Below are 16,875 nucleotides of genomic sequence, written 5' to 3'. Positions count from 1 at the left end.
TTAAAAAGTGCTCTAAAAAGTAATTTAAATTTTTTAAATATTTAAAAAATATTTCAAAATATATTTTAAAAACTCTACTACTCTTAAATATTTCAAAATATTTTCTAAAAATATTTCAAAATATACTCTAAAAACTCTGCTACAATAAAATTTTTTAAAAATATCCCACAAAATAACTAATCCAAATGGATTCTTTCTACCACTTGAGCTACAACACCATTAATAATTTCATCTATATTACTACTACCATAACCATTAACTAAGGCACCGGTTGTTGGACCAAAACTAAACAAAATGAAAAAAGGAAAAAAAAAACCGTAATATGTACAAGGAGACTAATAATTGGATAGTAGGTGGGAAAAGGAAGCGCGAAACCGGCATTCCAAGCTACAAATTTTGTCAGAAGCTCAAATAATTGTGATGCACCATGCTTTCCATGTTTTCTCATCAATCAGAAACTCGCATAGAAGTCAATGATCGAAGTGGAATACAAAACATACGACTACCCCTCCTTTGCAACATATGTTTAAAATCGAAAACTGAGGCGGAATTAAATTGAGAAACCTTCAAAGTCTCTTTTTTTTTTTAATTATTATTTCCCATATCTGACTTGTGGATTGCTGTGGATTGCTGAGGATTCAACGGCACTGAGCTAACAAAATTAAATACGTGCACGCTCCCGTTAGACGAGAAATCAAGAAATTAGAAACATGAAAACGATGATGGTGGGGTTCACCAAGCACTAGATGACAAATAACACTTTTTTAAAAAAAAAAAAAATTTCTCATTGAGATATGGATGATGTCTGCCGAATCTTTGATTATACACAAAAGAACTGAAGAAGTATGTTGATGTGCAAGTTGTGGCAAAACTCATCCATACAGTGAAAATTGCAACTAAAAGTCCAAAACAAAAGAACAATAATAATGTAGCTTAGCAATTTTTTTTTTTTTTTTTGTATAATTCACAGGCATTCCGCATTCGCACCAGTTTTATGGTCTGCAATTAATCTTATTCAAGTCGAGTCAACTCTTCATAGGAAAAAACTTTTTTAACACTGTCTTTTTTATTCCCATGAATTTCGAATCCGTGACCTCCTGATTAAAGGATGTAAACCTCTTCCGCTTACATTAACATCCGCTAGTACCTAGCATATGACTGTGGATACAGTCCCAATGCTTCTCACATGGAAGGGATATGTACATGTGGATCGAAAAGTGAAGCAAGCTTATGGGCCGTACCGGTACTAGAAATTTGGAACCATGCGTAGGTTTCTCAAGCGAAGCAACAGCAACCGTCAATAATGGTAATGACTATTCTCACTTGTACAGCCAAGTATAACGGCCACCTACGAAAGAAAAAGAGTGATGAGAAAGTATACGGTGGATTTTAGAAACACAAAGTATGAAATGAGAGAATGATTTAATACAAGGACTTCCGCCAATTTTAGGCAGTAGTCGACCATATAGGAACGATTCACATACTCACTTGGATTTATGTACGTATAGTATGGAAATCAAACGTTGGGCATTTCATCGAGAGAGGTAGGATAAGTGTAGTTGCTGATTTTCAAGTATTGCATGGCCAATGTTGTTCCCTGTGACAAACTATAGCTGTAGCTGGAAGCAAACTTCCGTTCCGTTCTGAACATCAAAAAAACAAGATAAAAATAATAATAATAATAAAACAATGCGCGTCTCCCTCTCTCTCTCTCTGCGTCTCTTCCATTTTTTTTATTTCTTGGGCCGGGACCCAATGATCCTTTAATTGGACCGAAGCTGCAAAAACGCAAATGAAAAAGCAATAGGAGAATCCTGAAGATGGCAGAGGCCGGATTTAAGAAGAGTCGATATTGTTTGAAGCCCATTATGTCGGGCCACGCTGGGACTAAGCTGTTTTGTCTGTGGCCCACAGAAATATCTGAAAGCCCAATCTCCAATGCATGAATCCATGATCATCCTGAAGCATTTTTAGCTGTGTTAGGACGTAAATGAGTCTAATCAAATCAAACAGCTTAGTGCTTGTTTTTGTTTGATTATTTCAATGATTTTATTGAATGTGGATATTATCGAATATAAAATGTCATTCAAATTTGGCAACAAGTTTGAGTTTTTATCAAGTTTAATCAGGCTATGTTAGGGTGTAAACGACTCTAATCGAATCAAACAGTTTAGTATTCAAACTTATTTTATTATTTTTAACAACTTTGAAATTTTGTTTAAGTTTAACTTATATATTTTGTCGAATTTAAATATTATCAAATATAAAACGTTATTCAAATTTAGCAATAAAGTTTTTAAATTTTTACCAACTTTAAATTAATTTGATTATTTTAACGAATTTAAAATTTTGTTGAAATTCCAAAATCTGAGTAACTTGATTTATTTCAACCTTACCTCTGAAGATGGCTTTATTATTGTTGCTCTCGGTTACTTATTTGTTAACACCAGAAAATGTCCAGCACCTAATCCTCATCTCTCGGCAGGGAAAGTTAAAAAGCAAGGGAAAAAAAAACCTGAAAAATGGCAACATCTGTTATCACACCACCTGCTATACCATACGCCTTGCATTGGCCGTCGCATAATCGTCTTCCGGTACTATTTCACTCCCATCTTCTTCCAGTAGTACGCACTCTTGTTACTTTTCTTTAAATGTTTGGATTAATTTTATTTTGATTTTTGTAATTTTGTTTCAATTTTAGTGTTATTTTTCAACAATCATGCAGTGCGTAGGCTCTCGTCGACAATGCTTTGCTCGGAAGCTTGCGTTGCAATTCTGGTCCACAAATTTCCCACAACATTATCGCCGGTAATCAATTAAATCTTCTTAATATCTGCTTTCTTGTATGCCTTAATTTTTCTAGTTTGTTGAAATTTCAGCTGTTAAAACTTTTTCTGCGCTGTTTGGCATATCAATTAACCTATGCTGATATGCCAGAAAAGATGGTTTTTGTACATTTTTTGACAAAGCAAAGCAGTCTGCTAGTGTGATGGCAGTGTTGCTGGTCAATTACGTCGAATTCAACGGGATTTCTTACTATTCGTCATGTGGTAGGCGGAGCTATTCATAATCACATTACTTGCATATAATAAGCAGGAGAACTTCGGTCTGGGCAGTAAATCAAAATGCTGAGGAATCATTCAAAAAGACCGTGGCAGTAGACAGACTCATAGATATGCTGAGGGATGCTAATGATAAGGAAGTATGTCTTGTTTTGCTTTATAAGTTTCTTCCTAATCATCAATTTGTTTTATACCATTAGATGAAATCGTCAACCATGTTGTGGAACCTATTTGTAGTAGCATTTCCATCAACCATATGCTGTCCATGGGGGTTCTTAAGTCAGCTACACTTGATGTGGGATGTGGTAACTGGTTTTCCTATCCCGATCAAGTTGCTATGGCTTATTGCACATATTCCATCACCGTTTGCTAGGGTGGATAAATGAAGGAACTATAAGCCCAAATCCTGTTCAAAAGATTGCTTGATTCCTTTCTATGCCGGAGTTATTGTGCTGTAAGATAACTGGTCAATGTTGTTTGCAGACAAGATGCTGTTTATGCACATTTGGATGATCTTTTACATAGACCTCGCAACAATATAATTAAACCTACGGAAGAAAATCCATCCTTTTGATGTTGCAAAAGTTGGACTGCACAAGTGAAGTAACTTGATAAATATTTGTAATACAAATTATTTTGAACTTACTAGCTGTGCTTCTTTACAAAAAAAAGTGCGGGAATTAAATGCAAGTTGTATTAATGTGTTGATATTGCCACAAAAACCTTTTACTACCTGTTTCTCAATATAGTCCATTTTTAGGCATTCAATGATAAAGATATGGAAGACAGTCCCTCCTAATTTTGGAACCTCTGTAGCTTCTCTCAACTTCCTTTTTTTTTTTTCTCATTTTTCATCATTTGCCTCCATGCCCTTCAGTGCAATTTTTTTGGAGGTAAATAGTGCATGTTACTGTGTTAGTCCATTTGTAATGAGGTCACCAAGCTGAATTTGAGTAAAGTTATTTTATTTTTTTTCTTCCCTTTTGCAGCTTCAGAAACTTGTTGCCGGAAATATTCTTGCTTTCAATGAGAGCTTTTGGATAAGACTTGCTGCTAGATCTGAAACCTGCAAATCTGATGATGATAAAGCATGGTTCTAAGCAATTTGATTTTTTTTTTTTTTAATTCTAACTCTACTCCTTACTTTATGTAATATAATCTGCTTGCTTTTTTGTTGTTTTGCAGAAAGATTATGAAGAACTGGCATCGTTGTTAATGAACTTGGTGGATCGTCTTGTCGACAAGACCAATGTGCTGTTGTCTTTTCCCCATTAAATATGTTTTTGCACTTTTTAGGATGAAATCTGAAGAATTTGAGTTTATTCTTTTCCTTTTAATCTCATTCTCCTCTCTACAGGAAAAGATAGAGTCAGCTACTGATGTTCTGAAGGCAATTTTAAAACCTGTAGTTGATGAAGTAGAAGAGATTCCTTGGCCTCCTAGGGACCCTGAAACTCTCAAGCTCATGGAGAAAGTATGTTTTCTATCTTGTTCTAGTTGAACCTACCTCACCTTTTATCTTCAGGTGTTCCAGGAAGTGATGATGAATGATTTTTCCGTGGTTTATTTTATGTTGAGGCCTCTTGTATTGTAGTTATGTTTCAAAAAACTGGCTTATATGACTAGGGTAAGAGCAGTTGAAGTTGACTTTTTTTTAAAAAAATACATCTTATTAATGATAATTGTTGCAAAGCTTTACTAATATGTGCAGCTTCACAACTGAAAAAATCAGGAATTAAAGCAAAGGGAGCAAGAAGGCCATCTGGATGAAGGGTTCGTATCGGAAGTTACTGCACAGTTAAGGCAAGTAAGTCTACCTGATCTTTTACTCCTATTTGAATCATTTGTGTGAGGGACGGAACAAGAATTTTTGTTTATGGGTGACAGACGTCAAATACATGATCCTACAAGGCTGCCCTAATTTGGGTCAAAATTTGATTAACTTTGTTAGGTAATACAAACATTAAAGGAGAAGGATATTAGCTAGTGATTGTGAGGTCCGTAGTTTGGCTGTCAAGCCCTCCCCTTGTGAGGTTTAGAATCTCTTCTTGAATAAAAGAAAAAAATTATAGATATCAAACTCTCAAGTCTCTTTCAAGTTCTTCTAAATTAGAAACAATAATGGTGCACCTTTGTATTCAAACCATCTTTAAGTGTATGTTAAATTGATTTGCACAAAAAAAAATTTTTGAAACAAAAATTATCCAACTCATAGCATAAGGGGAAAATTTTGACAATTGAAAATGTTCCCAATAAAAAAGAAAAAGAAAAAAGCTTTAGGTCAAAAGTTAGATTCTAATTGACTCCAACATTGAAGCGAAATTAGTTATTTGCCAACTTACTCTCACACCTTACTTTTGTTTGTTATACATTTTTTCTTTCACATGTAATAGTTGTAATATTAAAATTTTAGTTTAACTAGGTGTTAGTTTTTTGAAAATATGTCGGCTCTGTTTGGATTGGCCTATTTTTCAAAAACTATTTTTCAAAAACTAGTTTTTCAAATACAATGCTACAGTAATACACAAACAAAAACAACTCCAAATCTATGAAAGTATATACAAGGAGTAAAATTGTTGTGATTGTGTGTATTCACATGGTAAATTAGATATAATTTAGATGTGTTAACAACTGCACAAAAAACATCGTTAATAATTTTAGAAGATTCATTTTATCTATTATCCATATTTTTAGTTCAGTATACAAATTCTATCTTTCTTATTTACCTCTTTGCCGAATTTATCCCATAGAATAGTCATTTCAAAAAAAAAAAAAAAAACTTCCTGTTGTAGAGAAAGGGAGGTAAAGGATAACCATGAAAAGTTTTTGAGGGGACGAGAACTATGAAATTCTGGATTTTTGGTTAAACCCTGTGGTACAAATTAAAGGTTTTAAAAAATTTTGAGGGGTGGCTGCCTTCCCCAACCCCCCCCCCCCAACAAAAAAAAAAAAAGAAAATCCGTCTTTGATTTGTGCTCTGTTGCGAATGGATTGCATGTGACCCCACTTGACATAATGGTTGAACCTCAAAGTTGTTGTCAAGTATTATTTGTGAACATAAAAAGCTATAAATATTGCAAATGTTTATGAGCGAAGGAGGCATCCTTGTTTTCTAAATACTGTAGAGATGTCAAGTTTTATGCAAATGGCTTCAATGACCTTGGTTAGTGATGGAGTTATTAATTCCTACAACTTTCTCTTATTCATGTCATGCTACAGAAATTTTTTTCTTTGAACAATGTATAGATTTTGCTGTTTCTTTTTTGAGATAGTGGACATGATATCAAACTGATAAGTAAGATTTGCAAGAGTTTCCCCAGCAAATGCTTTGGGAGTTTAGTAAATGATATCGTTCTCCATGATTTTTCAGGCAAAAGAAGATGGAGACAAGCCAGGGCTTGAGGCTATGTTGCAAAAGGTTCTGCAACTCTATGCTTCCCGGATCCTCTCTAAGCGTAGTTATTCCACAAAAGGTACCTTTCTGTTAGTGAATTTTGTTAGAATTATCAACTATAGGAATACCTGCTGTTTTTTGTTGCATAGCTTTTGAATTGTTTTTAGATCATGGTTTGTTCATTTTAGGAAGTTCTCTATCACAGAACAAGGTAGGCCAGGAAAGAGCTGTTGCTTGCTATATGTTGGAGTTTAATTAGGTAGTCACTGGCGGTTTGCTTTTTCAATGAAACCAAAGATTAAGGTCTGTCAAGTTTCCTCTAGTAATAAGTTCTATATTACTGATCATGTAGCACTTATGTCAAAAACTATTGTATTAAGTTTGCAGTTCATGTTTGGATCCAAGCATCTTCTTTCTACTTTTTTTTGCTATAAAGAAAATACCATGCTTTATAATTCCCTGCTTCTGTTCCTTTGCAGGGAATGAGGTGTTAAGAGATGAGCAGTTCCTGGAAACAATAATTAAAGGTAAGTTTATCTTTAGTCTTCTAGCCTGGTGTACTTCTTTTCAAGCATGAGATTGAATAGGTTTGTGATGTAAATTTAACAATTAGACTTGCATTATTAGTCCACTCAATGGTTGGTGGAGCCTTCATGTACTCAACTTAATTTTAATTGAGGTATTATGCATTTTCTCACTTTTCCCTGTGGGGATGAAGCTTCTTCAAAGCTGGAAGAATTGGAAAAGTTTGGATGATCGGCCATGCAGCAAAAGTGGCTGAGAGACAACTCTCATTTCTTAGGAATGATGAGTCGACCTTAAACAAGCTAATTTTCTTTCATGATGCTCACTACATACCTTGGAAAAGGGGGAAGAAAGGGAAACAAGGGAAATAGAAAAGGAAAGTGCATAGAAGTTTAAGTGTTGCGTAGTGAATTGCTTTTCTTTCTTCATTCCTTTTTGTGCCAGACGATGGTGTGTGCTTGCCGCTGTGTATCTGATTGTAATCTGGTTGCATTTCACTCCTTATTTGTACTTCTCAATTTAATAAGAAACTAGTTGTCATTTTTTAGCCTTCTCAAGGTTTAACTTCCTAGTTCACAGAGTTTTCTTTCCTCATTTTATTGCTTATTCTGGGATAGTTGTCGAAGGCTGAAAACTGACCTGCTTGTACTGATGCAGCTCCAGAGGGGGAATGGAATAAGATGTTGATTGATGGTATGACAGTCGGTAAAGGGGAAATTTCACCTGAGGAACTGGACAATGTTATTAAGAAACGAATTGAAAGGACGTTGATTCGAACAGTAGGCTAACGTTCCCATTTCTTCTTTTATTTGAAGTTCTTTTTCACTGTTAGTGAATTTGGCGTGCTCTGTCTCTCTCTCTCTCACATATTGATCTCTCTATTACTAGGAAGCGGGCTCTTACCAGCAGCGAGTTCTTGTTGAGTACCTGAAAGGCATTCAATCAAGATCAGATGAGATTGTACAATTACTCCAAGGATAGACTCGATAAAGCATTAGCAATCAGAAATGGTGTGAGGGCGTTGATTTACTGCAAAAGGTTATTGCCATGTCCTGGATTCGACGGATACAAAAAACACGTGGAATAGGATCGGGTCGGAATACAGTTTATTTGGGCATCAGAAATGTAATCAGTATGAAGACCTCGTTACAGGCTTACAGCTCCGTGCACAAACTGCAATATACTACTACATACGTAGCCGTACTCGTTTTATCCCTTTCACCAATCCGCCCTCTTTCCCTGCAAGAAACCATAGTGCATTCGGGTTCTGGTTTGGGCCAAGGGTAATGGTATTTACAGTTTACTGGACTGCCTTGGATGCATTGACCAGCTTAGCAAACTGTTTCGTTGGGGGAGGGAACCCAAAAAAAAAAAAAAAGAGTGAGAGAGAAAGGAAATTTTTTATGGCAAAATGTATGGTTGACTAGTTTCTCATCATGTTTTTAATCCTCATCTTATTTTAAACTAGGAGTGATTAGTAAAACTGTATAAAATTGTAAAAGTCTGCCAAAGTATTAGAAGTTTGATAATTCTGGTGAAGTTTTGCCTTTATTGTGCTTTCCGGCTAACTCTGACAAGTATTTCAATGGTGGATGAGGAATTTAAACGCAACTAAAGGTAATGTGTGATTGACAAGCATTTGTATTACAATAATTTTTTCTTCTTTTCTTTTATGAGTCTACTACTTTCATTTTTATTGAACCATTTTTAATATTAATTTACACAAAACCAAATGACAGATATTTGTATGAAAAAGTTATTATGATTGCATGTCCATCTTGAAAACTACTAAGATTTTAATTTTAGAGACTTGAAATGCGTAGACATTGCTTTGTACGTGCTTATTTGTAAAATGTTTGAAAATATTATCTTATTCTAAATAGAAATATTTTTCCCCCTCTTTTTTATTTTTTGAATATATGTTACTTGAAGGGTAGGGGACCGTTGGATGGTAAGGTGGGAGGGATTGTGAGGAGAAAGTTTTTAGTATAACACCTCCTGTTTTAAAAAAAAAAAAATTGTTACTCAAAACTATAAAAAGCATCAAATAAACTTAATAGATGAGGTTGTTGTTGTCCAATGAGTACATATGGTGCAAATTTAGTATGGAAGTGTATGGATTTAACCCCTCCATTTTTTGATTGTTCAGTGATTAATTTAAATTTTGAAATAGATGAAAGACTAAGGATTAATGTTTGGAATGATGGGCTCCTTAGGTATTTGGCAAAATGAAAAGATCATGAACAAAAAAGTTTTTTTTTTTAAGAAAGAATAACAATTTCTTGTGAGATTGAAACTATCTAGGCCCCATTTGGATTGCGGTGCTTTTAGTAAAAAAAAGAATTTTTATATGCTAAAAATACTTCTAAAGTGTTTGGTGAACATTATTTTATAAAATTAGGAGAAGAGCTTTGGTGTTAAAAGCACTTTCAGCAAAAACTCAAATTTGGTGCAGTTAAAGTAACTTTTACGATTTAAAAAATAAAATATCAAATGTAATCATTTTATTCTATATTATGAATCAAATAAAGAGATAAACACTTTAAAAAATTTTTAAATTATATATTATTCAATATAATAAGTACTTATTGAATTATATATCTAAAAAATATATTTAAAAGCATTTAAATAATTATTAAAAATTTTTATTAAAAATTTTATTTAAAAAATATTTTTCAATAAACTATCGCAACCTGAATTGCGCCTCTAGTCTCCCACTGTAGGCTACAACTTCTTTTTTTTTTGGGATAATTTCAGAAACCTCCCCTGAGATTTCTGACATTTACACTTACCTCCCTTGTGGTTTGAACAATTACCTGACCTCCCCTGAGGTTACTAATCCTTTACAAATTCAGTCCAAATGATTAAAATATTATTTTAAAGAGTGAAATTAGAATTTTGTACCTGATTTGTCCTTTGTGCCACATGTCCAATGAATGGCAAAGTATTACAAATTAATTAATAATTAATAAACTTTAACGAGCGTAGTTTATAGGCAAATACGTATTGTCTATTTAAAATACCAACTCTTTACATGTATTTTACTTTCAAACATTTACTTTATCACAAATATTTATTCTCAAATACAGATTTGTATTTACTCTCAAATATTTAATTTTTGTTAAACACAAAACCTACCAGTTTTTCTTCCGTAGAAATATTAATACAACACTTTTTCAATTTTAGTTATAAATATTTATGTATTTAACATAAATTAAATGATTCAGGATAAAATATCCATAAAGAGCCAATACTTTACTCATGTAATGGATGAAAGTCATAAAAAATTAATAGTTTATGAGGCCATTTATTTTTTAAAAAATATTTAATTTATATTAAATAGATAACCTACTGATTTTTTTTGCAAGAATATTACTTTAACACTTTTTAATTTTTAATTACAAATGTTAATATATTTATCATAAATTAAATATTTAAAAATAAAATATTTGTAAAGAGCCGATACTTTAAATAGGATATGCGTATTTGCCTATAAACTACACTATTTAAAGTAAGGAGTATAGTTTATTGATTTAAGTTAAGGAGTGTAGTTTATTGATTTAAGTAAGGAGTGTAGTTTATAGGCAAATACGCATAACTTATTTAAAGTACCGGCTCTTTATAGGTATTTTATTTTTAAATATTTAATTTACAATAAATATATCAATATTTGTAATTAAAAATTAAAAGGTGTTACAATAATATTCTTGTAAAAAGAAAATCGATAGGTTATCTATTTAATATAAATTAAAATTTTTTTTTTTAAAAAAAGAAATGGCCTATAAAATGTTAATTTTTTATGGCTTTCATCCATTACATGAGTAAAGTATTAGCTCTTTATGAGTATTTTATTCTGAATCATTTAATTTATATTAAATACATAAATATTTGTAACTGAAATTGAAAAAATGTTATATTAATATTTCTACGGAAGAAAAACTGGTAGGTTTTGTATTTAACAAAAATTAAATATTTGAGAGTAAATACAAATCTGTATTTGAGAATAAATATTTGTGATAAAGTAAATGTTTGAAAATAAAATTCATGTAAAGAGCTGGTACTTTAAATAGACAATACGTATTTGCCTATAAACTACGCTCGTTAAAGTTTATTAATTGTTAATTAATTTGTAATACTTTGCCATTCATTGGACATGTGGCACAAAGGACAAATCAGGTACAAAATTCTAATTTCACTCTCTAAAATAATATTTTAATCATTTGGACTGAATTTGTAAAAGATTAGTAACCTCAAGGGAGATCAGTGTAATTGTTCAAACCACAGGGGAGGTAAGTGTAAATGTCAGAAACCTCAGGGGAGGTTTCTGAAATTATCCCTTTTTTTTTTTGTCAAAACTGTAGGCTACAACTGTGAAAGTGGGAAAAGTTTCTTGCGAGAAACGGCAGGCCATCCACCGGTCCACGTACTATAAACCAATGGCTGTTGAACAACACACTTCTGGGCCAATACTCATTTCTGAACGCCACGTGGAATCTTGCAGTTATCTCGGCCGTTCAAGATTAGTAGCAGGGCGGGGGAAGGGTCTCTCCATTTTGTTAAGAACCCAAAAGTGTGTTGATTTCGATTTGCGTCTTCCAATTGCGGTGGTGAACAAAAAGAAAGTCACACCCTCGACTCTACCTCCCTACCCAGCCACTTTAAAATAGCAAATATGTTGAGAATCCTAAGCCGGGAGAGAAAAACCTCCACCGCAACAATGGTTGTCGCCGGGTCTAACCCTTCTGAATCAGTTGACGAGTACGACGTCGTTGTGGATGATTTGTCCGAGGCGTGGGAGTTCGTCAACGCAACCTCATCCGACGATGATGAAGAGGACTTGGATGATTTCTCCTTCAGCGAAGAAGAAGAAGAAGACGCCACGCCCCGTGAGGTCTCCTCTGGGCCCAGCAAAGAAGAGGGACCACTCGAGTTGGGATCCCCATCTTCTGACATCTCCATGGATTCCTTCTCGGCCCAACTCCATCTTAATCACGATGATGGTCGTGGTGTTGACGACGGTGATGCTGGCGATGAATATGACAATTATAAGAACGATGATGATGGCGATGAATATGATGATGGGTATGATTTGGATGACGAATTGGTGCCATGGGGATTGAGTGATAAGTTCGGGAGACAGAGGATACGGAAGTTGGGGAAAAGGGTTGGTCCAAAGTTGAACAAGGCCAAGAGGTTAGCCTATCGTTACAATCGCCCAGGCTGTGTTCATGGCAAGCATGGCTTTGGGGTGCAGCACTGTTACATTTAGTAAATACATGTATATTTGCTCCTATCTATGATTTTTGGAGGTAATTTGACTGCAGATATGTTTGGGGTGGGATGATTGTTTATCTAACTCTGTAAATAAGTAGGACCAGTTGGACTGCTTTCATTTCTGCTGGTGTTTATTAAACTTTCTTATCTTTTACTAAATCTTATGTGGCCATCTGGATTTTATGATTGTAGGCATGATTATTTTAATGCATTTTAATTATGAGATGTGGGCTGCAAAAGAGGTTTTAATTGAATGGTTTGTGAAACTGTATTGGTCAGTGGGACTATGGGAGGGCTTCTAGGTACAACCTTCGTCCTTTTTTTTTTTTTGTAATTAAAATTTAATGCAATATGTCTGTATTTTTAGTGGCACGGTAGTTGGTCTTCCAGATTCCAGATTGTTCAGACTGGAGAGGTATGGAGATCTCGACGCTCTTGTTTCCAAGCTAGGGAATCATGCCGTTCTATGTAGTTCTCTTTTGCTTTGGAATTATGTTCTAGGTCTAGGGCAGCTCTTACATTTGTGTTATGTGTGAGACATACAGAAGTAGGACTGGTGTAGGTCTACAAGATTTTCAAAAACCTGAAGGCGAAAAGTATTTGAGGAAGGTATATTGGTCTTGCAATCAGCAGATTTGGGTATAGGGTTTAACAGGCTTTGCATATGCATGCTAGATCTTCCAGGTTGAAACCGCTGATTTAATTCTCTGGGGTATGGCATTAATTCTTTAAACTGAGACAGAAAAAGAAAAGAACCTAGTTAGCTGATGAGAAGCTATCTGAAGGTTAATAATCATTGTTTTGGCAAGCCCATTGGTCCTAAGTGCTCTTTTATTAGTTTATCTCTTTTGGTTCCTACTTCCTTCAAATACAGCACCAAGTAGGTGAACCATCATGTTGTTTTTAAACATAGGGCTCCGTATTTGCTTACGGAATTTAGGAGAGACGATGATTTCTAATATATGTTAAGACAAAATTGGACAGATAATGCTACGGTAGAAGTCTTAACTCTTTGGCCCCTCCGTCGGTAGTGGGTAGAGTGTAGTTTCCTGAGTTACATACCTCCTTTTGCAGCAGTAGACTTGTGCTTGTGGATACTGGTGGTGCTACTGCTGCTTAAGCTTTTGGTTGAGTTCGACTGGATATCAGTGAAATTGCAACGTCTAAATGGAGGGACCATGTATGGATGTGAAGAACGTGGTGGTCAGCTCTTAAACGTTTTTTCTGAGTTCTTGTTGAGGTGCCTTGGACAATTACTCAGGTCTCATGTGCTTTCTGCACTGCTCTAAATAACAAGTAGATATGTTCTCCTCTCCTTTGGTGAGTATCTCTTGCGGTGGGATTTTTTAAGACAGAATTGACTGATTTACTTGTATCATGTGGATTAATAAAGAAAAAGCTAAGCGGATTTGAAAGTTTGATTTAGGACTTGTTTTGAGATTGTAATGAAAGAATTTAGCTAAGGTACTGAAGACGCTTATTCTGAGCTTATGAGATATCATATGCTCTGCTTGGATGAGGGAATTGATACCATAAGATGGGCTGCGGGGTTCTCTCTCCTGCTTCCTGGTGCTCTGCGGATGCTGCTTAAACCGTTCAATCCATCTAGGAAACGGAGTAATTATGTACCAGTTTTTTGCTGGCAATGAGGAAGATGTTTCTTTGAAATTGTCTAATGGAGTGGAAGGCGTTATGGTTATACCTGCTGGCTGCTTCGTATTTGTTAGAGGACAATTTTCTGTGACTCAGAATCAAAGAGACTGTCTAATGCAGTGGAAGAAGTTAGAGGTACATGAACATCTGTTAGATACTTCATCTTTCTTGAGGATAATTTTCGACTCAGAATGAAAGAGAAAATTCCGGTGCGCCAAACCAAGTTCCAGTGGCCTGTCTATTAAATGAATTAGTCGGTGTCCAGTTCTCGCTCCTACTCCTCTGCGTAAAATTTGGTCATTCGAGAGGTTATATTCTTCTCCAAAAGTGTTATGGGATAAATTTCCGAAGTGATTTATGGAAATGTGTTCAAATTTTCCAACTGGTTATATGCCCAAGTAACAAATCCGGACGCATATAATTCCCCAACTCCCATGCCCACGAAGTCATCCCAGTTTGTAATTTTTTTTCTTTGCAATCAAAGAGCCCCGTTTGGATTTGTATTTTCTGGAAAATTTTTAGAAAAAAAAATTAGTATAGTACTTTCTTATTATATGATGTATATGAGATAAAAAGATAAATAGAAATTGTATAAAAGGAATACTCACAAAAAATATAAAAAAACTTTCTCTAGAAAATGACAATTCAAATAAGGCCAAAGTCATTGGCCTTGGAAGATTAGAAACAAGTTTAAAAAACTAAATTATTATCACTTAACCCCCTTAAATTATATCATTACTATCAGTTTACCTCTTAATATTATCTTTTAGTCACTTCATCCCCATAAGTAATTCAACTCAACATATTAAGAAATTTTGGACAAAAATATTCCTTTATTCTATAACATTACTACATTGTTATTATTACTTTATTTCTTTAAATTATAGTGATATAATCACTTTAATTCCTAACATTATTTAACTAGTATGGTTAAAAAATTTAAATATATTTTCCCTTTTATATATATAATTAAAAATAAAAAAGTTGAAATGATTATTCTTCTTTTTTTCACTTTAAGAGATCCAAAATTACAAAAATGAAAAAAAATTAAATTTCTTTTTTCACACTTATTAATAATAAGAAAAGAAAAAGAGATAGGAAAAAAGGAAACAGAAAATTAGATTTTAGAAAAAGAAAAGAAAAGTCTTACATTATCGTATTAATTTAAGGTTGTTGGAATTAGGATTGAAATTTGGTGGTAAATAGTAAAGTGAAATAATTTTAAAATAATAATCGTATTTAATTCTTTCTTATTTGTATTTTTTTAAAAAAATAATTGAGTTATCTCTCTCCCCCTCCCCATCTTTCTATTTTTTTAATAATAATAAGATTGTCAAAAAAAAAAAAGATTAATACTTTGACTTTTTTTCTTGATACTAAAGAGGAGAAGAGCCGCTCTAAATCTTTTATTGTTTTTATTGTACAAAAAGGAGGGTACTTTTTTAAAAAAAATTTTAACTTGCTAAATTGGTTTAATGGTTGGATAAATTGCCTAAAAAAATAATTCTAGGGGGTAAATTGATAATGAGACTATAGTTTATGGAGGTAAAGTGATAATAACTTTAAGGGTTAAACTTGTCTTTTCACTTTAATTAACAAATTTCGTTAAGTTTGACCGTTAGTTTTGAGGGTAAAATAACTAAAAGATAACGTTAAGAGGGAAATTGATAGTACCACCAAACATTAAGGGAGTAAAGTGATAATAATCCAAAAAAAAAGAGAGAGAATTCTTTCTAAAGCATTTTTATGATCTTTATCCTGACGCAATAAACTTACCATTCGAATTGAAGTTGTAGTTCATTTTCTACCAACTGATTTTGCTCGTTGTTGATTTTAATTAGTTTGTTGAAAATTAGTCGAATTCAATTGAATAGCTTGTAAGCATATTTGATCAAAAACTCTATCAACATGAATGCAAGTAGTTGGAGCTACTTGATGAACTCGAGTTCGAGTTTGATATGTGAAACTCGAAAGCTTATCGAGTTCAATCTCTTTCGAGTCACACGTACATATATATATATATATATGTTTTTAAAATTTTTTTATTTATTAGCATAAAAACTTCTATTTTGTCCCTTATTTAAAATTTTATAAATTATAGATTTATATTTCTTATACTTGATTAGGCTCCACTGACTTCAAATTAAACTAGATTTGGCTCAATTTGCATGAATTTGAGTAATGCATAACAAAATTGAATTTAAATTTAAACTCAATCTTTAAGAGCTCGAAATGCTTGAAGTTGAATTCGAATTCAAGCTTTTTTAACTCGAGTCAAGCTCGTGTAGTGTATTGAGTTCGATTAGATTCAATTACACAGTGCTTAACATAATGTCATGTTGCAGGGCTTAAAGCGAAAGGAAGCCTTTCGGCGGCCAAACATGGGTCAATTCGGCACCTTATTTTCTTTGACCGTGTTCGTTTTCCGAGAAAAACTGAGACTGAACGCCCTTTTTCGCCAAAAACAAAGAAGGGATAATTTCATAAATCTCCTCTGAAGTTTCTAATAATTTCATTTGTCTCCTTTGAAGTTTACAAAATAAAACTAACTTCCCCTATAGTGTCTTATTGAAGGAAAATTACTCACATACCCTAATATATTATGCTTTATTGGAAATTAATCTCTAGTAATTAAGTAATTGGGGCACTAATTAATTGAAATTAACTAATTAATGAAAATAGTTGTTGAAATTTTTTTTAATGATGAATAATAACTTGCAATTACAAAATAATGCTAATTGATATACCAAATATTTGTTCACTCTTAGAAATTGATACACCAAATTAAAACACCAAACATCAATTTATTTGGATTTTTTGTACTCTAAAAAATCTTCACAATTGCTTTGCGATTACACTTGCAATATTTATTCTTGATGCTAAAGTACGCGGGTGAATTTTACGATTTCCTCCTGTAGCTTGACAGGGCTATAATTTCGACACCTATACTTCACTTTCAGCTTGTAA

The 16,875-nt window shown here is 33.4% G+C and overlaps 2 protein-coding genes across 8 annotated transcripts; both read left to right on the top strand.

Moving 5' to 3' along the window:
* Positions 1 to 2,453: 2,453 nt before the first annotated feature.
* LOC113762574 lies at positions 2,454 to 8,359 on the top strand. 7 transcript variants are annotated; one of them, XR_003467214.1, is made up of 12 exons: positions 2,454 to 2,624; positions 2,726 to 2,808; positions 3,097 to 3,202; positions 4,052 to 4,150; positions 4,248 to 4,313; positions 4,420 to 4,536; positions 4,657 to 4,689; positions 4,795 to 4,865; positions 6,433 to 6,535; positions 6,662 to 6,759; positions 6,936 to 6,983; positions 7,639 to 7,679. XR_003467214.1 is itself a non-coding variant. In XM_027306081.1 (12 exons), the coding sequence occupies exons 1-12, from the start codon at positions 2,523 to 2,525 to the stop codon at positions 7,960 to 7,962; spliced, it is 1,017 nt and encodes a 338-aa protein (XP_027161882.1). In that variant the 5' UTR covers positions 2,454 to 2,522; the 3' UTR covers positions 7,963 to 8,359. The 7 variants fall into 7 exon arrangements, 4 of the variants coding, with proteins under 4 accessions (XP_027161882.1, XP_027161881.1, XP_027161880.1 ...); XR_003467213.1 differs by having other exon boundaries at positions 4,795 to 4,869; XR_003467212.1 differs by having other exon boundaries at positions 4,795 to 4,869; positions 6,645 to 6,759.
* Positions 8,360 to 11,559: 3,200 nt separating this feature from the next.
* Positions 11,560 to 12,480, top strand: LOC113761371. The gene has a single exon (XM_027304329.1). The coding sequence runs from the start codon at positions 11,654 to 11,656 to the stop codon at positions 12,248 to 12,250; it is 597 nt and encodes a 198-aa protein (XP_027160130.1). The 5' UTR covers positions 11,560 to 11,653; the 3' UTR covers positions 12,251 to 12,480.
* The last annotated feature ends 4,395 nt before the right edge of the window (positions 12,481 to 16,875 follow it).

The sequence above is a fragment of the Coffea eugenioides genome, chromosome 2 (genome assembly GCF_003713205.1).
Source record: "Coffea eugenioides isolate CCC68of chromosome 2, Ceug_1.0, whole genome shotgun sequence".
NCBI classification, from domain to species: domain Eukaryota; kingdom Viridiplantae; phylum Streptophyta; class Magnoliopsida; order Gentianales; family Rubiaceae; genus Coffea; species Coffea eugenioides.
The sequence above is the reverse complement of the archived record's forward strand: the minus strand, read 5'-3'. Positions and strand labels throughout refer to the sequence as shown.